This window comes from Pongo abelii, chromosome 2 (assembly GCF_028885655.2).
Source record: "Pongo abelii isolate AG06213 chromosome 2, NHGRI_mPonAbe1-v2.0_pri, whole genome shotgun sequence".
NCBI classification, from domain to species: domain Eukaryota; kingdom Metazoa; phylum Chordata; class Mammalia; order Primates; family Hominidae; genus Pongo; species Pongo abelii.
In genome coordinates this window covers 38034392-38056556 of record NC_085928.1, presented here as the reverse complement: position 1 = coordinate 38056556, position 22165 = coordinate 38034392, and the positions used below count along the sequence as shown (strand labels likewise).

Sequence of the window (22165 nt, the reverse complement as noted above, 5' to 3'; positions counted from 1 at the left end):
TGTTGTCAGTGGTATCTCTCAATTTGTTCCTAGTCTGTGAAACTAAGCCATTGAACTTGTTGAAATTGTATATACATTCTTAAAAAGGCTCAGGATGGACCTTGAAGATCTTAAAAGTATGTGGACTCTATGACATTGTTTTTGCTGATTTTCAGTTATGTTCTAGTTCAGTGCTTCTCAAAATTTAAACGTACATTGGAATTATCTGGGGAGCTTGTTAAAATGCTCTCCAGGTAACTGTGATTGTGATTCAGTATATTTTGAGGTGGAATTTGAGAGTCTCTGTTTCTGACTAGCTGCTGGGGGTTGCCAATTCTGGTGGTTTATGGACCACACTTTAGTTAGCAGGGTTCTAGGTTATATATATATCAGAATGAGTAGGTCAGAGGAATTTGTATATGTCACATTATATCACCTTACATGTTGTACTAAAATATGTGTAATTACATGACTTATCATTGTTCTTTAGATAATGAACTTGTCAAGGGCAGTGGCTGATAAAAGGCAGGTGGCTCAGTAAATGTTGATTGAATGAATGTACGCATGAATGAAGACTTTTGTATAATTATGTGCAATAGCATACTAAGCTGTCATTTCATATAAATTTCCTGACTCCAGTGTTTTTGTGAGCTGTGGAATTGTCTGTTGGTATAATGCTTATTCTTTATGGAAAGCCAAAGTAATCAGAAAATGCCTCAGCTTTCAAGCTCTCTGGGATTCAGCTATGTAAGCTCAAAGGGTGTGGTGAAATTCTTGTAAAAATGCTTATAGTTAGTTTTAAGTGATTTGAATTTAATTTTAAAAAATTAATATAAGTTATGAGAATCTGGATTTGTAAAATCAAACATGTTAAATTGTTACAGTGAAAAGATTGGTAATTACCTTTCTTGATATTGAAGAAAATAGCACTGGATTTGAACATATGTTCTCATTTTCCGAGACTTTCTTCCCGAAATAATGTCTAAAGATCTAGTCATAATTTAAAAATTATTTTGGTGTTGACTTCAATTATATAACTGTTGAAATTGGGAGTTTGTTTAATTAAAAAATGTTACTTAATATTCAACTTCTAATTAGTGTTTTTTATTGCTAAACCCTTCTTAAGTTATTGCTAAACTTTTCTTAAAATTGTAAAAATAATAATTCCACAAAGAATCGTCTATTGTTGTTAATCTGAGATGTGAGTAGGAATTGTTTGAGAATAATAAGTTATTTTTCAAAGTTTTCTGCACTCCGTAAATAGTACTATCAGTGCTCCCCATTTAATAAGCATTACAATATGAGAAAAGACTTAAATGTCTTTTAAGAACTAAGTGATTGAAATTTCAGGTATGATATAATAAAGAAATATGTTAAATGTAAAAGAAAAAGGAACTCTGTTTAAGAAGAACATTTTCTACTTGTGAAACTGGGAAGGCTGGATACTACTTTTAGAAGAAATGAGAAAATGAACTTCATTTGTTGAATTGGGGTTATGATGTGACAGTTATTTGATTTTGTAAACTATAATTAGAGGGGAGGCAAAGATAAGAAATGAAAAAGACTTATACTGTTTACATTAAAGTCTTTAATTATAATTTAGATTTTATAGTTTTTAAAGGTAATTTTTTTTTTTTTTTTGAGACGGGGTCTCATTCTGTCACCCAGGCTGGAGTGCAGTCTGCGATCTCAGTTCACTGCATCCTCCGCCTCCCGGGTCCAAGGGATTCTCCTGCCTCAGTCTCTCAAGGAGCTAAGATTACAGGCATGTGCCACCATGCCCGGCTAATTTTTGTATTTTTAGTAGAGATGGGGTTTCACCATGTTGGCCAGGCCGGTCTCAAACCCCTGACCTCAGGTGATCCACCCTCCTCACCCTCCCACGGTGTTGGGACTACAGGCATGAGCCACTGCACCCAGCTTAAAGGTAATTCTTAAGTAATAATTCACTTCTAGGATTTTGTTTCCTGTGGATGTTTTCATATCCATAATTTGAGTTAGTAATTGGTTTTTGCATGCTAAATAAATGTATTTCAATTAATTCATTTTTATCTCTGTGTACTCACTGCAGAGAGGCGACAAGTGCTTTCCCTCTATAAGTATAGTGAGCAATTCAGAGCACCCAGTTAAATATACAGCAGTATGTTTCAGTAGGAGTCTTCTGGACAGAATTGAGAAGATATGCTTGACAAAGCATTTCTGCTGCACAGTGCTGAAATGTGGATTCTTTTTGGTATAAAGACAGTGCCTCCTCTCATGTGTCAAAAAGCAAAATAGAGTTTAGCAAAAACATTCTCAGTTCAGCAAACATTCACTAAATAGTGGTTATATTCAAGCTGCTGTGTAAGGTTTTAGAAAAAAATTTGAAACGGTTTTACAATCAGGAATGTGCATTGTGGTGCCTTCCTGGATACTTTGATTTTTTTCATCATTTTATCTCTAGGAATACTGTGTGAAAATAGCTTCTGAAGATATCTAAATGCTGGTGTTTTGGAAATTACAGGCTCTAACAGAAAAGAATAGGATTAAACAGTTTGAAAAGGGGCAGGGCTTGAAATGAGTTAAATATTGAGAATTACAAATGGAAAGCAGGTAAGTACCTTCCATTAAGCTCATAAAATCAAATTCTTTCTTGTAGAAATAAAGAACTTAAGAGCCACTGAAACCTGTTTTCTGAAATTTAATGTCTATTTGTTTCAAGGGTCTGCCTAACTTTTTAGCCTGAGTTAAGAAAATGATGACTAATTAAGTCATTTGTTGCAAGTCTTCATCTTTTTTCTTGATGCTTAAAGGAGTTTTTTCTTATCCTTTAGCAGACATAGCATTTGATAGTTGGGTGGGAATCTTGTAGTGTTTGCTTCTTTTTTATTTTAAAGTAGTTGTTACATTAAACTAGTTGTTATGGTGGTATTTAATAATTTCAGCAAGGAGATATACAGGTTGAATATCTCTGGAATACTTGCATTATACTTAACCAGTTGAGCATCCCTAATCAAAAATCTGAAATGCATAATGCTCCAATGAGCATTCCTGTGAGTATCATATTGGTGCTCAAGAGTTTCAGATTTTGGAGCATTTCAGAGTTGGGATTCTTGGATTTGAGATGCTCCACCTATATAAGAAAATACTATACATTTGCATAGAGCGTTACTCTTTATATATAATGCTTATATATATTAATAACATCTCATTTGGATCTTAAAACAGCTCTATGAGAAAGCAAAGTTATGCGTTGGGCATGATGGCTCATGCCTGTAATCCCATCACTTGGGGAGGCCAAGGTGGGAGGATTGCTTGAGCTCAGGAGTTCGAGACCATCCTGGGCAACATAGTGAGGCCTTGTCTTTACTAAAAATAAAAAAAATTAGCCAGACTTGGTGGCACAAACCTGTAGTCCCAGCTACTTGGGAGGTTGAGGCAGAAGGATTGCTTTAATGGGGTGAATCGAGGCTGCAGTGAGCTGTGCACACCAAGCCTGGTGACAGAGCGAGACTCTGTCTCTAATAATAATAATAATGATGTCCATGGGTTATTTTTCCTTTAAACAGTTTCTAACCTTTGTTTTGAAGCCTCTGTGCATCACTTTGTGATGCAAAAGATTTATTCGTCTCATATATGTGTGCAATTTGAATACCAGAAATCCTTTATTTTGTGAATTCCATTTAGATTAACCATCAGCATGAAATTCAATGAAATCCTCTTATCAAAAAAAATGTTCCTTGATGGTTGGAATCCAGCTTAAAAAAAAACCCAGTATGTATTTCTTTGCCAAACTATGATCCCCATTGGCATAGTACCCTTGAGAATTGTCCAAATGTTGTAAAGTGTTGTCACTTCATTTGCTACAGTTGTTTCTTTATAACAACTATGTTTCTGAAATGATAGTTTCGAGACAAGGAATGTTGGTAATGTTTCTTTTATCATTACACTTTGGATAAAGTGGAAATTTGTAATAGACATAGGTAATATCTCTTTTTGCTGTTTTCATGCCATTCTCTGTCTTAGGCAAAAGATACACTCTATTTTTAGTTTCCAAATAAACTATGTTAGTGGGGTGAAAAACAAGGATGCATTTCTTTGTGCCTTAAAAATACTGAAAAGTCACCTCATATGTATAGAAGGGAACAGTGTTGAGGATTTTTATTTTAAGAAAGCATGAAAGAAGAAAGGATTTAGAGTGCTCGCTGAAGTTGACTGCTCATTAGAGAAATTTCCAATTTTGTAGTCAAAATCTTATAGCAAATGCATTGCAACATTACACATATAGTTATGAGAAACGTTTTTTGTGTATCTTTTTATTTTTTACTTAGGCAACAACTGAGTTTTTTTCTTAGCAGAGAAAAGGGCACCATTGGTACCGTTGCTGTAATTTGATCTACATGGATTGTGGATCAAAAATAAATCTAAGATTTAAAACACCTCTTCCATTTGTAGTTAATTTTAGTAGCTTATAGAATAACATTTCTGTGATCTCTAGCTCTTTTGCCTATTGCATACAGTGATGAAATACTGTAGCTATTAAATTTGCCTTGTGAAGCCAAGAGGACTAGATTTAGCACCTTCTTTACTTGGCTCAAGATTCTGATTAAAACACAAATTCTAGAGATTACATTATTCATAAGGGAATCTCCCAAAGCTGTTTTTGTGGATCTGGTCCTAATGCAAAATTTTACAAATTGTTTGAAGCTGGTGAATGGGTGTTTTTCCCCTTGGCCTATAAATTTGTAACTTGTTAAAATGCTTGTAACAAGCATGTCTGATTCTGACACAAATCTAGATAACTTCACAATTATCAAATTGTATCAAATTGTTCTCTCACAAGACTTTAAGTTGTCAAGGTCTTTTCTGAATGTGCTATCATACTATTGAAATACTTGGAAAGTTTTGATGGTTTGAGGTTGGTATTTAAAAATAAGTTGCACAAGACATACTGTGGTCGTTGAGCTCCATGCATATCTACTGTACAAGTGAATCTGTAGCAAAGTTTTCTCTTTTCATTTCTACCAAATGTCATACAGAATATTCAAGAACTAATTAAGGAGTTTTGTTATGGTAGTACTTTGTAACCAGCGTCCTAACAATAGTAGCACAATAAGTTCAGACAAAGCTTTGGTGCTGATGTCTCATTACCTGGGCATTAAGAAACCCCCAGAAATGTGGTGGCACAAATTAAGCCATGAAACCACAATTCAATACATGCAGCTTGCCACTGCTTACTCATTGTTCCACAATTTGCTAGTGCTTATGACTAATTAGCTATTCACTTTAGAGTTTTAAGTAATTGGTCAGAGGCTTATACCTGATTAGGATATGTACATGGACAAGCTGAGCTGTCATGGTTTAATCTGAGCTCACAGTGGTTTACATTCTAAACAAATATGAATAAATTGCACCTCAGAGCCACTCCCACCTCTGTTCAACAGGATTTAGATGATAGGACTTGGACTAGAACCTTGGAATAGCCATCTGGCATGTAAGCTACGTAAGAGCATTGACTTTTTTTCTGTACTGCATCCCCTGTGCCTCACACAGTGGGTAGCCTGTAGTAGGTGCTCAATACATATGTGTTGAAGGTTTGGATAAAAGAATACTTATGTCAGGGAAGGAAATAATTCAGTATATGGATTAGGAAAGCAGAGGAAAATCTAAATGAGAGTGTTTTAAGAAGACAGTCAAACTTTTCAGTGTATGTAAAGGGGACGAGAGCTGAGAAAGATGACTAATGACTTCTGAGAGCACCTTTAGTAGAGTGATAGAGGTTTTGGGTGAATGAGAGAGTAAGTTTAGGTGAGTGGAGACTACTGTTTTCAAGGAAGTTGAGCTGTAAAGGGAAGGAGAGAGATGACTTTTTGATGGGGAGTAGTTTATATTTATATATAGGACCCTTCAAGTAAGTAAATGTGAAAATTTTAAAGGAAAGGAGATAATCACAGGTTATATTTTTGAATGCTAGAAGTACTTTCAGTGAAGGTTTCTGAGTTCATTTGTTTTCTCTTGGCTCTGTTTAATACTGTTAGCAGACTCACAGGTTTGAATAATATCGTATGCAATAGAAATAACATATTTAAGATGTTTACATGTCAGGCTTTGGGCTTTTATTGACTTCCCAGTAGTGTAGCTTTTGTATTTTTATTTTAAGAAAACAATAATAAATCTTAGACCGTGGCCACTTTAAGACACAATATTAATTTTTTTAATGTGGTAATTGGATTTTCTTTGTAATTTCTCTATACTCTGCATTTAAGTGTAGAGTGATTACATATATTATAGGCCCTACTTGGTCCTTTAAAAACTGCTAGTCTTCATTATTTTTATAATTACAGAAAAGGATTCAATTTTAAGAATTTTGAATATTAGTGAAGCTGACTTAGCTTAGTTGATAGACTGAGAGGCTTCATGAATTTAAAACATTTTTTTTCCAACCCAGAAAACATTCTATTAATATCTTAAGTGTTTTAGATTTGGTTAAGAAAGGGGGTGGAGATGATACAGAGAGTGGTCCCTATGGAGTGGTGAGGATCAAAGAGGGATGAGAAATGGAAGTGGGTTGGCAAGAGGGGGAAGAGATAGATTTAAGATGAGGGAAAAGTTCTTACATATATTGTCAAGAATTCTTTGTGAAAGGAACAATCAAAAGTTTGGTAGCTGGATGGAAAGGGAGAACGTGGAGACGTTTTTGTGGTGGACATTGCTGTTTCTAATGGCAATTTTTGAGCATGTTTTCTCAGAAGAAAGAGCCAGTAGAGAAAGAAGTGGAAGATAGGAGAGAGGGGATAATGGATGGCACATGGCTTCTGAAAGATTGTGGGGAGTGGGTGGAGATAAGAGCCAGGGGAAGTTACCAGTCTTAGGCTAGAGAAGAGATACGTAAGTCTCCTGTGGATACAGGAAAGAAGAAAATGACTGGAATAATAAGTTGCTTATGTTTATTTGTTTGTTTTTGGAGGGGGCTGAGATCAAAGGGAAGAGAAGCCTGCTGGCCTATATATTCTCTCTGGAGTCAGAAGTGAGGTCACCTGAGGTAAAGTGGCTGGGTAAGGAGTCTGAAGTAAGTGGTGAATAGGAGATTTTCAGGCACTATTGTTATATGATAGCATCATAGAGTTGTCTTATTTTCCCAAGAAGCCCACATTGAGTAGAGTATAGGAACAAAGAAGGCAGACTGGTTACATTAACCTAATGTTGGGAATTTGCAGCTTTCTGAATGTGACAGAAAGAGCAAGGAGTGAAGAAGTCAAGGGTGTTGTCAAGAATGTGCTTTAAGTTTTGGGCCATGGAATCAAGACTGAGAACATAAAGTGAAGCCACATGAAGACTTTTCTAACGAATCCATGCCACCCTTCCATCCCTTACCTTTGTCTCCATCCACAGGGAGTGTGGGGAGGATACTTACTCCCTCAAATTAATTATTTTCTCCACTGAAAAATTGAGCCACATGTTTTTATATCTTTTAAGTTACTTCCAAGTTTATTATACTATAAACCTTTAAAATACAGTTTGTTGTCAGCTATAAGTTGAACTTGTTTCGCCTGTTTATACTTCCAGTATTCAGTATTGGAGAACTAAAATGAAACAGATTAAAGTAGTACATGTGCCACATTGTTTCCTACTTAATGATTCTGTAAAGTATCCTTTCTTAAGTAGCAGTTACTTAATACGCTAAGCAAAGAAGTAATATGTTTGAGAACATGCAGTATTTCGTTTTCTGTTCCTGCTTTAGTTTGCTAGGGATAATGGCCTCCAGAGATGACACAAACAAATGGAAAAACATTCCATCACCATGGATAGGAAGAATCAATATTGTTAAAATGGCCATACTGCCCAAAGCAAGGTTCCCATTTGTAGATTCAGTGCTATTCTCGTTACACTACCGTTGACATTCTTCACAAAACTAGAGAAAACTATTTTAAAATTCGTATGGAACCAAAAAAGAGCCTGAATAGCCTAGGCAATCCTAAGCAAAAAGAACAAAACTGGAGGCATCAGGCTACCTGACTTCAAACTACACTACAGGGCTACAGTAACCAAAACAGCAGGATACTGGTACAAGAACAGACACATAGACCAGTGGAACAGAACAGAGAACCTAGAAATAAGACTGCACACCTACAACTACCTGATCTTCAATAAACCTGACATAAGCAGTGGGGAAAGGATTCCCTATCTAATAAATGGTGCTGGGATAACTGGATAGCCATATGCAGAAAATTGAAACTGGATCCCTTCTTTACACTGTATACAAAAATCAACTCAAGATGGAAGCCTAAAAACTATGAAAACCCCATAATAAAACCCAGGGAATACTATTCAAAATTATATTTTCAGTATAATTGAGTTTATTATAAATATAGATGTCTATATGTAAATATATGTCTATATATATGTTTATAAATACACACATATGACAAACTGAAAAGTGATTCACAAAAAGTGATTATCTCATGGTAATGGAATTGTGGTTGGTTTTAAATTTTTTTAATGCATTGGCAAAATTCTTTAAAATGATTATGATTAAAAAGTCATTTTAAGAAAGTAAGCTGTTGTTCAGTAACAATAACAAAAGAAATAGTATTCATGGATTCTGTTTGTTAAAGAATTATGTAGCCAAGCATTGCACTGAATGTTTTGTGTTCAGAAACTTATTTAAGCATTAACTGACCCTACAAGATAAGCGCTGTGGTGCTTTTTCCTTTTGTAAGGTCACATGGCTGTTGAAGGGCCAAAATTGAAACCCAGATCTGACACTAAAGCTCAAATTTATGAATTTTTATAATACATTAAATAGAGTTGATTTTTTTAAATTGTGGTAAAATACACATAATGTAAAATTTACCATCTTGACCATTTTTCAGCGTACTTTAGTATTGAGTACATTTACATTGTTGTGCATATAATCTCTAGAATGCTTTTCATCTTGCAGAACTGAAACTTTGTATCTGTTAAAGAGCTCCACATTCTCCCCTCCCTCTGCCCTGGTAACCGCTATTCTGCTTTCTGTCTCTATAAATTTAACTACTCTAGGTACCTCATATAAGTGGCATTGTATAGTATTTGTCTTTTTGGGACGGATTTATTTCACTTACTGTAATGCTGTCAAGGTTCATCTATGTCGTAGCATGTGTCAGAATTTCCTCCCTTTTTAGGCTGAATAATCAATTATATATCCATTATATATTATATATAAAAATATATATTCTATAATATGTAATTAACTTATTAATTACATATATAAATTAATAAACATATATAATATGATAAATATATAATGTTTGTTTATTAATTACATATATCTATACATACAGTACACACACACCCCCTTTTTGTTTATTCATTCATCCCTCAGTGAATGGACACTCGGGTTGCATTCACCTTTGGGCTACTGTGAATAATGCTGCTGTGAACATGTGTATACAAAAGTCTCTTTCAGACTCTGCCTTCAGTTCTTTCAGACATTTCAGGATATGGAATTGCTGAGTTGTATGAGACATTTATTTTTAATTCTTCGTGGAACCATCATACTGTTTTCCATAGTGGCTGCATCATTTTGCATTTCCACTAACTGTATACAAGGGTTCACATCTTTGTCAACCTATGTTGTTTGAAAGTGGTAGTCATCCTCATGAGTGTGACAGGTTCTTTGGTTTGGTTTTATTGTTTTGTGTTTTTTTTTGTTTTGTTTGCTTTTTGAGACAAGGTCTTGTTCTGTAGCCTGTTTTTTTGAGACAGGGTCTCGTTCTGTAGCCCAGGCTGGAGTGCAGTGGTATGATCTTGGCCTTACTGCAGCCTCTGCATCCTGAGCTCAATTGATCCTCCTTCTTCAGCCTCTTGAGTAGCTGGGACTACAGCCGCATACCGCTACAACTTGCTAATTTTTGTACTTTTTTGTGGAAATGGGTTTTTTCCATGTTGCCCAGGCTGGTCTCAAACTCCTGGGCTCAAGCCATCCAACCAGAAGTGCTGGGATTACAGGTATAAGCTACTGCCCCTGGCCTGGTTTGGGTTTAGTTTTTGAGTGAGGTTTTAATAGACTTGATCTTTAAATTCTTTCAGACCTCTTGAAGAATAAATAATTAATAAACAAATAATATATATGTATTATACACTTAACCAGTTGAACTACTGATACTTATGTTCAAAATTAAGATAATTATAATAACCAAAAAGTTGAAACAACTCAAAAGCCCATTATGTGATGGATGGATAACTAAAATATGGTATATTCATATACAGTGGACTATTATTTGGCAATGAAAAGCATATACTGATACATGCTACATTATGGATAGATGTTGAAATGTTATGCTAAATGAAACCAGGCATAAAGGCCACACATTATATGATTCCAGTTATATGAAATATCCAGAATAGGTAAATATGTAGAGACAGAAAGTAAATCAGCGGTTGGCAGACACTGGGGTCAGGGTAGGAGGTGCTGGTGCAGAGGAATGGCGAGTGACTGCTAATGGGTATGGGGTTTCTTTAAGTGCAGAAAGATACTTGTTAAAAAAAAAAAAAAAAAGGAGATGAACTAAGTCTCGTTTCTTGTTTTCATGCCCTGTTTGGCGAGAGTGTGTGTACATTTAAACAGTTTTCATAAATTTTGAAATGATGGGGAAAATAAATTTTTAGAACATGGTTGGGAGGAAAACCGAATTTAGAAAAATGTTAGTATATAGTCATTTTTTCCTAGTGGGAGATTTCCTATAATATATATTATAGGAATATAATATATAATTCCTATTTCCTATAATTTTAATTTTAGGAACACAATGTATGTAATCCAGTTACTTTTAAAAATCATAATTTTAGTATGATTCAATATGGTTTATTCAGAAAATTACAAAATTAATAATGAATTTGTTAATCATAGAAGCATTTGGAAATGCATATTAAATTTGGTAGTGCTTGAAAATTCATGCTTCCTTCTCCCATACATTGTGCAAATGCTTCCATATGGTATTCACCATTTGGCTAAAGAAGTAAAATCCAATTCATTTGCTAGCTTGAGTATAAATATTAAAGTAATTCCATATAAATCCAGTGACATTTTGCCTCGCTGTAATTCTGAAGCAACTTGGGCTACAATGCTTAGATTAGGTGATTTTACCACACAACATCAGGTGAGGGGAAATTCTGTTATGTTTTATTTAGGTTTTGAAAATAATGCTATTGATAGATCATGACAGGAACCTGTAGTATTATACCAACACGTGTTAATCGTTTCAAAGTTACAGAGTCAGGAGGAGGTGAGTTTCTCCTTCCTTCCTACCTCAGAACCATTGGATTTGGTCTGTCCTGAACTTTCTGAGCAAAGGAGATAATTTTGCTTATTTTTTGTACTTTCTAGAATAAATGGACAAAGCCTGTACTTTTGTGTTTTAAAACCTTGTCTGGATGTCCAGTGTAACTGTACCAATCTTTAATTTGTAAGGTCAGTGAGAAGCTGCTGGTAGTCAAAGAAGACTGAACGAAACACAACTCACCCACTCATACCACACCAGACATGGATTTTGCTTTTGTATGTTAGAATTGTATTACTTGTTTAAAAGTAGAAACTTGGTTTAGGGGAAGAGGAATTCTATTTGAGAGCTAAATGCTATAGAATTCTTATCTCTGATTGATCCTTCTATGAGTTATTTACCTTAACAATTTTCAGCTGTTTACTACTTTTATAAGCACATTTATACTGTCGAAGGTCTATTAACTGTACCTTTGAATGCGTTGTTCAGAAAATAATGTTACTTTTAATTATTTAGGTTTGTAAGAAGTATCTTTTACTACTTAAGGTGTAGCATTTTCTGGTCTTTAAAGGAGCCCTTGCTCATGATTGTACTGCTGGAGAGCACATTTGTGGTTCCCTGGGGACAGCATCAAAGACTCCAACAGCAGCTGTATCAACAGAGATGTGCTTGTACATTATTGTGATTTAAAAAGTACTTTGAGGATTGAGTATTTTGCAACAAAATACAAACTTTGTTCTCTGGAATAGTAAGGGATTTGGCAAAATTACTTCAAAAAGAAAAGGATTTTAGACTAAAAAGTGAACAATTCTAATTCTTCATCTAGTAAAATAATTCATCCCAGTAAGTATTGTTTTTAGTCCCTCATTATTTGACACATTTGACCATTTAAATATATGGTATTTATTCACCAAAGATGCCATTAAATTTTCTTTGTTTCATGGTTACTAACAGCCTGCCTTGTACCTTTTGGCCAGAAGAGAATAGATAAACCCCAGTTTTTATCAGCTATAGACCTGAACTGTCTCTCAACAGTAGACTTGAAATCTTTTTCTCTACCTCTCCCTTCCAACACTTTGGTGACCATATAGCAAAAGAACTAAATGTTTCTTGTGTGGTTACTAGTTATCTTCTGTTCATATGAATTTGTAGTAGCTTTGTCAAGGAACCTTTCAAATTCGATGAGTACTTTTCTGTAAGTGATTACATTTTCATTTAATTCCTTTCTCTTAGGAGAGCAACACTTTATGAATTTATACATTTAAACTAATATTCCTAGATGCCTATCAATGGGGAGGTTTTCATTGTCTTAGTGAAAAAAATGAAGAGTGGAAGTAATTTATTTTCTTCAGAACCGCAAAAATGGGACAGAAATCCTGATTTCCTGATCCTAGTGAGATGACCTGCCTTTTAGGCTGCTTCAAAGAATGTTACAGATTGTCCAGGTTATGAAGCTCTTAAAAATTTGTACAGATTTTTAATGTATGCTGAAATCATAAACAATGACTGAAACCTCAGTTTTTGAAAATTCCTAAGGAATTGATTGATTTTTTTTTTTTTTTTTTTTTTTTGAGACAGAGTCTCGCTCTGTCACCCAGGCTGGAGTATAGTAGCACAATCTCAGCTCACTGCAACCTCCGCTTCCCGGGTTCAAGCAATTGTCTGCCTCAGCCTGCCAAGTAGCTGGGATTACAGGCACCTGCCACCACACCCCGCTAATTTTTTGTGTTTTTAGTAGAGACGGGGTTTCACCATCTTGGCCAGGCTGGTCTTGAACTCCTGACCTTGTGATCCACCCACCTTGGCCTCCCAAAGTGCTGGGATTACAGGCATGAGCCACTGCGCCCAGCTGGAATTAAGAATTTAACTGGTTATTTTCTGGCTAGAAAACAATGTATACTTTTGTAAAAGTATTCTTTTAATTATTTTTACCTTATACAAATGAAATTAAATTCATGCCTTTCTCCTTAAACATCGTAGACTGAACAAAACTGCTTGGTAATTTACTTGATGATGTGATATTATTCTTTTGCTTTAATATACCAATAGATCCTTTTTTCCCCTCTAACATTTATTTAATACTTATCATAGGCTAGGTACTGCTCCAGGCATGATACTGATATAGTCATTTACTAAATAGTCTCAGGCTGCAGTGTTTTGAATTCTTGGCCGAATTGAGCATAATGTTAAGAACACGAATTCAGGAACCAGACTGTTAAAATTTGAATCCTGGCTCTACTGCTGATATGACATGTGACCGTAATATGACATGTGACCCTATACCATAATACTGGTAAACACCTAAAAGAATAGTAACTTTTTTTTTTTTTTTTTTTTTTGAGACGGAGTCTCGCTCTGTCCCCCAGGCTGGAGTGCAGTGGTGCGATCTCGGCTCACTGCAAGCTCCGCCTTCCGGGTTCACGCCATTCTCCTGCCTCAGCCTCCTGAGTAGCTGGGCCTGTAGGCGCCCACCACCACGCCCGGCTAATTTTTTGTATTTTTAGTAGAGACAGGGTTTCACTGTGGTCTCGATCTCCTGACCTTGTGATCTGCCCGCCTCGGCCTCCCAAAGTGCTGGGATTACAAGCGTGAGCCACTGCGCCCGGCAGAATAGTAACTTTACCAATAAAGTTATTTCTTCAGTTGTCCCCTAAATGTCTATAACCCTTCTTTGCCTCCATTTTTGCATCTGTACATGGGGTCAGTGATGTAACCTACCTCATAGGGATTGTTATGAGGATTAAAAAGAACACATAAAATGTTTGAAATAGTGCCCCACACATAGTATGCTATGTAAAGTGCCCAGCACATAGTTGCTATGTAAAGTTATTACCACCACCGGGAATACTGTTATTACTATGACTTCACAGTGCTGTCAGCCAGCTTGCCCCATCTCCTCTTTAAATTTCTTTAATCTAGGAAAAGACAACCAAACTAAGGGTAAAATGAGAGCAAATTGACTGTATGAAGCCTGAGATTTCCCACCAAGAAAACATGCTGTGTATGCCTTGGCATTCATTACATTTTGGTTGCTGAGAACTTTTGTTTCTTAGACAAGCCTTTAATAGGCCATGCTTATAAATGAATCTTGAATAAGAAAAAGTATGAGGTAAAGTTCATTTTAATAAATAGGACTTGTTTTTTAGGGAAAAAGATCTTGAAGAAGCTCTGGAAGCAGGAGGTTGTGATCTTGAAACTTTGAGAAATATAATTCAAGGAAGACCACTGCCTGCTGATCTGAGGGCCAAAGTTTGGAAGGTAACTAGAAACTAAAATGAATAAAATGTAATCACTGAAGAATAATATTTTTAAAAGTTTGTTGCTTCAGCTGTCTTAGTTGCAGAAAACTTTATTATCTTATGAGCATGCCACATCTAGATTTATCAAACAGCAGCTTATTAAAATGTGTGTTTCTGTAGTGTTTGGTATATTTAACAATAATGGCTTGGATTTTGGAATGTAATATATGCTTTTGTAGCCATTAGAAATGGTGTTTATGGGGCCAGGCGCAATGGCTCATGCCTGTAATCCCAACACTTTGGGAGGCTGAGGCAGGCGGATCACCTGAGGTCAGGAGTTCAAGACCCGCCTGGCCAACATGGTGAAACCCCATCTCTACCAAGAGGCTGAGGCAAGAGAATCGCTTGAACCCAGGAGGCGAGGCTATAGTGAGCCGAGATAGCGCCACTGCACTCCAGCCTGAGTGACAAAGTGAGACTCCATCTCAAAAACAAACAAAAAGAAGTGGTGTTTATGAAAATTGTTTCTTGAAACAAGATACAATCAGTGAGTAAAATAGGATGTATATTTGCAGATACAGAATGATCATAGCAATGTTAAAAAAAAAAAAAAAAGGAAGTATGCCTCTGGCTGTTGGGTTATAGGAGATTTTCCCTTTGTTTTCCTCTACTCAACTATTCTCCAGTGCATGTGCATTATTATTTTTTAAAATTTTGAATTAAGGTATTGTTATGATTACAAAAGAAATACATATATTTGTGGAAATATATACAGCATAACAACCACAAAGGATAAAATAAAAATCTGTTACCTACCACCTATAGGTAAAACAGATAAGGTCTTGGTGCTTACCTTTTTGCCCTATGCACATATGTAACAGAAATGGAATTAAAACTGTACACAGCATTCTGAGCATTTTATTATAGAAGTTTAAGCACATGCAAAAGTGTAGAACTTGTATAATGAACTCCCATGTGCCCATAACCCAGCTTTAACTGGTATCAACATTTAGCCAATGTTGTTTGATTAGTATCGTCATCCTTTCCTCCCCACCCGACTCACTGGATTGTTTTAAAGCAAATCCTTGCTAGCATACTAAAAGTCTGAAACATTTAAAAGAATGGTAATCCCTGGCCGGGTGCAGTGGCTCACACCTGTAATCCCAGCACTTTGGGAGGCTGAGGCAGGTGGATCACCTGAGGTTAGGAGTTTGAGACCAGCCTGGCCAACATGGTGAATGCACATCTCTACTAAAAGTACAAAAATTAGCTGGGCGTGATGGTGGGTGCCTGTAGTATCAGCTACTTGGGAGGCTGAGGCAGGAGAATCACTTGAACCCAGGAGGCAGAGAGGTTGCATTGAGCCGAGATCGTGCCACTATGCTCCAGCCTGAGCAACAGAGCGAGACTCAGTCTCAAAAAAAAAAAAAGAAAGACTGGTAATTCCTTAATATCATAAAATAATTTCTTCAGTTGTCTCATACATGTGTTTTTATGGGTGATTTGTTTAAATTTGAATTCTAGTAGGCCTACTTGTTGCATTTGGATATGTCACTTAAGATTCTTTAAATCAATACAGTTTATTTTACATTTTAAAAAAAAACCTTACAAAACAGTGAGAACATGTTCTCAATTTATTAAGTATTCTTCTGTATAATTTTAAAATGTACATGGCACAGATGTACTTTTTCTTTGCCAGTACATTCTGTTGTTTTTACATTTAAAAAAACCAAAAATTGATTGTGTAAATTTACATGTCTAAATATGTAAATATTTTGGGTAATTTGTTGTATTCACTAAATCAACATGAAATATCTAATGTAGGAGGATTTAAAATAATTCTGCTGGTTGTGACATGACTAAATACTCAACATTTAGTGGAGTATGGATACCTTAATTGTAATCTGTTCTTATTTTTAAATTCAGGCCTTTAATTATTACAGCATATTTTCCAAGAATGAGGAATAACATATGAAGCTAGTCACTTTTTAAATCTTTCTTCCAGATTGCTCTGAATGTTGCAGGAAAAGGTGATAGTTTGGCATCATGGGATGGTATTTTAGACTTGCCAGAACAGAACACTATTCACAAAGATTGCCTGCAGTTTATTGGTAAGCTTAATAATCACTTTCAAGCAGAGTTAAATTTTTGAAATAATTTTTAGGTTGAAGAATCACTGTTCAGAATAATCTTCTTATAATTTCAGAATTTGAAAAAGGCTTGTAAATAGCTTTAGAACTTTTCTTTGGAAATTCTTATGAAATATTGTCTATTAATTTTAAGGGAGCCTAGTTTTGAGTGGGTGCAGTGACTCACGCCTGAATCCCAGCACTTTGGGAGGCCGAGGCAGACAGATCACTTGAGGTCAAGAGTTCAAGACCAGCCTGGCCAACATGGCAAAACCCTGTCTCTACTAAAAAATGCAAAAATTAGCCAAGTGTGGTGGTGGGCGCCTGTAGTCCCAGCTACTTGGGAGGCTGAGGCAGGAGAATCGCTTGAACACAGGAAGCAAAGGTTGCAGTGAGCTGAGATCGCACCACTGCACTCCAGCCTGGGCACGGAGTGAGACTCTATCTCAAAGAAACAAAAAAGATAACCTAGTTTTTACTGTTTCTTTTGCGTTATATGTTAGATTTTTCATGTACATTTATGGGTTTGTTGTAGTCTTAAATTTGATTTTTGTATAATTAAAGATCTATATGATTATATGCAGCCCTCAAATTAAAGGGGAGCTTTATTCCAAAAGTTTATCTATGAATCATAGTTTGTGGACTGCTGTAGAAAAACTATTATAAATTGTGATTGAATTGGTTTCCAGTCATCCCACAACATCTATTTCAGTTCACAATGTGGATCAATTTAGTTTATACTTCTTTTAAATTAATCTCTAGTGCATTGTATTTTTGTTTCTCTTTCCATCATATTTTAGTTAAATTATTGGCTTGATAGGCCTATGTGTGGTAAGCACAGCAGAAACATTATTGCTGGTGTGGACAAAAGAATTTGGTAGTGGAGAATGAATTCCTTTCCCTCTTCTTGCCAAAGTTATAGCAACAGCTGCCCATCATGGAGTAGGTGATAATCTGTTTAGAAAACACTTTTGCTTCCCAGGAATGTGGGCTATGCCTATCTTTACCTATCCCTTTAATTCAGATTGGCCATTCTTATGTTTAACATATATATAGGTCAGGTATTACTAAGTGCTAATGTTTAGTAAATACTGAATGTATAGAGGTCTTCTGTTTCTTTCCCTTCTCTCTCAACAGACTAGGTAAGAAAACATGCTTAGGTGAAACTGTTATTCTTCATTTTCTTTAAACAACTGTATTAAAGTTAAAAGACTGTTAGAAGGCCAGGCACAATGGCTCATGCCTGTAATCCCAGCACTTTGGGAGGCCAAGGCAGGCAGATCACCTGAGGTCAGGAGTTCGAGACCAGCCTGGCCAACATGGTGAAACCCTGTCTCTACTAAAAGTACAAAAATTAGTCGGGCGTGGTGGTGCTTGCCTGTAATCCTGGCTACTCGGGAGGCTAAGGCAGAAGAATCGCTTGAAATCGGGAGGTGGAGGTTGCAGTGAGCCGAGATCGTGCCATTGCACTCCAGCCTGGGTGACGAGCTAAACTCCGTCTAAAAAAAAAAAAAAAAGGCTGTTATAAAGAGTTTTGACTGTGTGTTTTCCTTGGGTTTTGGATCTGTGAGCCAATGATTGTTAAAATAAGTATAAGGGAAAATGTACTTTCATGTAGTTTCACTTTGTCTTTCTCTAAATGCACTAACATAGTATTATATATTTGTAAACAAGTGTTATATCCAATAACAGCCTCTAACAGGCCCCGGTAACTTTATTTTTAACATTTATTTTCTAGACCAGCTTTCAGTGCCAGAGGAGAAGGCAGCAGAATTACTTTTGGATATTGAATCTGTAATTACCTTTTATTGTAAATCACGTAACATTAAATATAGCACATCCCTTAGCTGGATACATCTACTGAAACCATTGGTGCATCTTCAACTGCCACGCAGCGATTTATACAACTGCTTTTATGCCATAATGAATAAGTACATTCCCAGGTAAAATATGATTTAGTTATTGTAGTTTTTAAAAGTGAATACAGGTCTGGTTTGCTTTGAGCTAAAGTTGCTAGATTTACTTTGGCAGTAAAGTAAAAGGTTCAAACAATTTTGAAGGTTATTTGATCCAGAATTGTTATTTTATTTTTGTGGTTGTAAACATTTTTTAAAAGATTCTGTAGTTAAAAATGTATACTTCTGAAACAGTGGTTATACTGGGGTTGGAGTTGGGGAGGAAGTGGGGAGATCTAGGTCAAAAGGATACCAAATAGCAAATAGGTGTGATGAACAAGTTGAAAGACCTAATATACAATGTGGGGACTCTAGTTAATAATAGTCTATTATATTGAAGATTTTTGCTAAATAAGTAGATTATAGCTGCTTTTGCCACAGAGGGGAAGGTGGGAATGTGAGATGATAGGTGCATTATTTTGTTCCACAATAGTAACCATTTTACTATGTATGTGTTTTTTATAACATGTTGTATAATGCACAGCAATTTATTTTTAAAAAAGAATTTAAAAATTAAAAATTTCTAGAGTTTATATATATAATTCTTCCAGTTTATTTGGTGGTATCCCTATTTTAATTTATTTGCCTATAAAATAAAAATATTACAGTGTCCAAGTGAAAAGTAAAATTTCTGGGGTGCTACCTTATTGAGCTTGGAAGGAAGTCCTAGAAATATAGGCATTGAACAAGTAAATTGAAGTGTGCTGAATGTTGGAAAGGTGAAATATAGAGTGCTAGGGGGATGTATAATGGGGGCGACCTAACTTACCCTGGAGGTCAGGGATGGCTTTCCCATGGTAAGTGGCCTTTAAGTTGAGACCAGACAGATGTGCAGGTGGTTGTGATGGGGGCTGTAGTGGGGGTCGTGGTGGTGGGCAGCACTCATGAGACCAGAAAGAGTTGTTGTAGTTCCCAGTGCAATAGATCAGATAGTTAGAATTTTAGTACCAAAAGAAACTTTAGACATAGTCTAGACTAGTGGCTTGGCTGTGCAACCTTGAATGCACATTAGAATTATTGGGGGAGCTCTTAAAAATCCTAATGACTATTTGCATACATGAGTAATTAAATCAAAATCTCTTGGTGATGGGACCTAGGCATCAGTTTGTTTAGAGCTTACTAATTAATTTCAGCGTGTAGCCAAGGTGGAGAACCACTAATCTGGACCTTGATAGTTAACTGACTCTTATTTTTTACTACTTTCTATGTGATACCACACTGTATGAGGTATAAGTGTTTTGTATGGTTCTCTACCCTGGTTGCTTGTTAGAATCAACTGAGGCACTTTTTCTTTTTTTAAATAACGACTTTATTGAGATATAATTTATATTCCATAAAATTCACCATTTTAATATGTACAATTCACTGGTTTTAATTATAGTCACAGAGTTGTACAGCCATAACCACAACCAATTTTAGAACATTTTATCACCCCAAAAAGAAATCCCCTTCCTGTTAGTAGTCAACTCTTCATTTTCCCCCCAAAATGGGGGGAATGATTGCTATGATTCTGTATGTAAGGAATCATACCTTATATGTTTTTATGACTGCCTTTAATGTTTAGTATTATGTTTTCTGGGTTCATATTGTATCATATATCATATTTCATTTCTTTTTTTGCCAAATAATTTTTTATTGTATGCATATACCACATTTTATTTACCTATTCATCAGCTGATGGATATTTGGATTGTTTTCACTTTTTTACTATTATGAGTATGAAGCTGTGAACGTTCATATACAAGTTTTTGTGTAGACATGTATTTTCACTTCTGGGATATGTGCCTACAAGGGGAATTCCTGGACCATATGGTAATTATGTTTAACCTTTTCTGGAATTGCCGGATTTTTCCATAGCAGCTGCATCATATGTTCTCACCAACAGTCAGTGGAGATCCCAGTTTCTTCACATCCTCGTCAACATTTGTCTTTTTGATTGTAGCCCATCCTAGTGAGTGTGAAGTGATACCTCATTATGGTTGTTGACTTGCATTTCCCTAATGGCTAATGATGTTGAGCATCTTTTTGTGTGTTTATTGGCAATTTGTATTTCTTCTTTGGAGAAATGACTCTTTACCCAAAGTACTTTTAAAACATACTGGTCCCTAGAGTTTTTTTTTCTTTCCAATAAATCTTTTGCACTCCTATTTTTTCCACAATAAGCCTTTAGAGTTTCAAATACAAGTGGACTGCAAAGAGCATAGGTATAGATATTTTTAAATCTCTCCAGGTGATTCTGATGTGCACCAGGATGGAAAACCTCTGTGCTACCTTGAAGCCATACTGCTTTATGTAAGGAAAACAGACTTAAAGATACCAGAAAACAAGGCTAAGGTCATGGCAGAGCCAAGACTTGAATTCATATTTAGGAGTCATTTTGTTGTACTGGGTCTCTCAACTGCCTATATTTTAGCACTTCTCATGGCCATCTCTTGCTCTAACAGAGCTAGCAATAGCAAGAGACAAGTTGTCCCAGCTTTGCCTCTGGAGAATGGTGGTGATGGTAGTTAGGAACAGAGGGGAAAGACTTTTGCATTATGCTTTATAACATACTGTGTTGTCAGATTTCTCTAGTTATTTCTTCCATATGGAACAGCCCTCCAGCCAGGGCCAGCATTAATAGCCTTGGAAAGAACCCTGAGCCCCACAGAATGCTGCTAGAACTCCATTTTAACATATCTTCTTTTTTTTTTTTTTTTTGAGACAGAGTCTCACTTTGTCGTCCAAGCTGGAGTGCAGTGGCACAGTCTCAGCCCACTGCAATCTCTGCCTCCTAGATTCAAGTGATCCTCATACCTCAGTCTCCTGAGTAGCTGGAATCACAGGCATGTGCCACCATACCCGGCTAATTTTTGTGTTTTTAGTAGAGATGGGGTTTCACCATTGGCCAGGCTGGTCTTGAACTTCTGACCTCAAGGGATCCGCCCAACTCGACCTCCCAAAGCGTTGGGATTACAGGCGTGAGCCACCACTCCCAACTTAACATATCTTCTTCTTTTTTATTATTTATTTATTCATTTAGACAGAGTCTCGCTCTGTTGCCAGGCTGGCGTGCAATGGCGTGATCTTGGCTCACTGCAACCTCTGCCTCCCAGGTTCAAGCGATTCTCCTGCTTCAGACCTCGAGTAGCTGGAATCACAGGCGTGTGCCACCACACCCAGCTAATTTTTGTATTTTTAGTAGAGATGGGGTTTTACCATTGGCCAAACTGGTCTCAAACTTCTGACCTCAAGTGATCCGCCCCCTTCGGTCTCCCAAAGTGCTGAGATTACAGGCGCAAGCCACCGTGCCCAGCCTTTTTTTCTTCTTTTTTTTTTTGAGACAGGGTCTCACTGTGTCACCCAGACTGGAGTGGAGTGGCACGATCTCGGCTCACTGCAACCTCCGTCTCTTAAGCTCAAGCGATTCTCCTGCTTCAGCCTCCCAAGTAGCTGGGTTTACAGGTACATGCCACTATCACCAGGCTAATTTTTGTATTTTTAGTAGAGACTGGGTTTTACCACTGGCATATCTTCTTATTACAGTTTCACATATAAGATGGCAGAATCCCGTCAAGCACAGTGCCTTGTACTTGAGAGCAGCTTTGCAGTATACAGTTGTTCAATAGATGCTGTTGCAATGG

The 22165-nt window shown here is 36.4% G+C and overlaps 1 protein-coding gene across 4 annotated transcripts in view; it reads left to right on the top strand.

Moving 5' to 3' along the window:
• The window catches only part of TBC1D23 (TBC1 domain family member 23), a 64031-nt gene that overhangs the window by 3821 nt on the left and 38045 nt on the right, over positions 1–22165 (top strand). For 3 of the 4 annotated variants that reach the window (XM_009238579.4, NM_001135475.1, XM_054550492.2), the window contains 3 exon segments: positions 14366–14477; positions 16464–16569; positions 18326–18530. In XM_009238579.4, the coding sequence (XP_009236854.1) occupies positions 14366–14477; positions 16464–16569; positions 18326–18530 (423 nt within the window). 4 annotated transcript variants of the gene reach the window in all.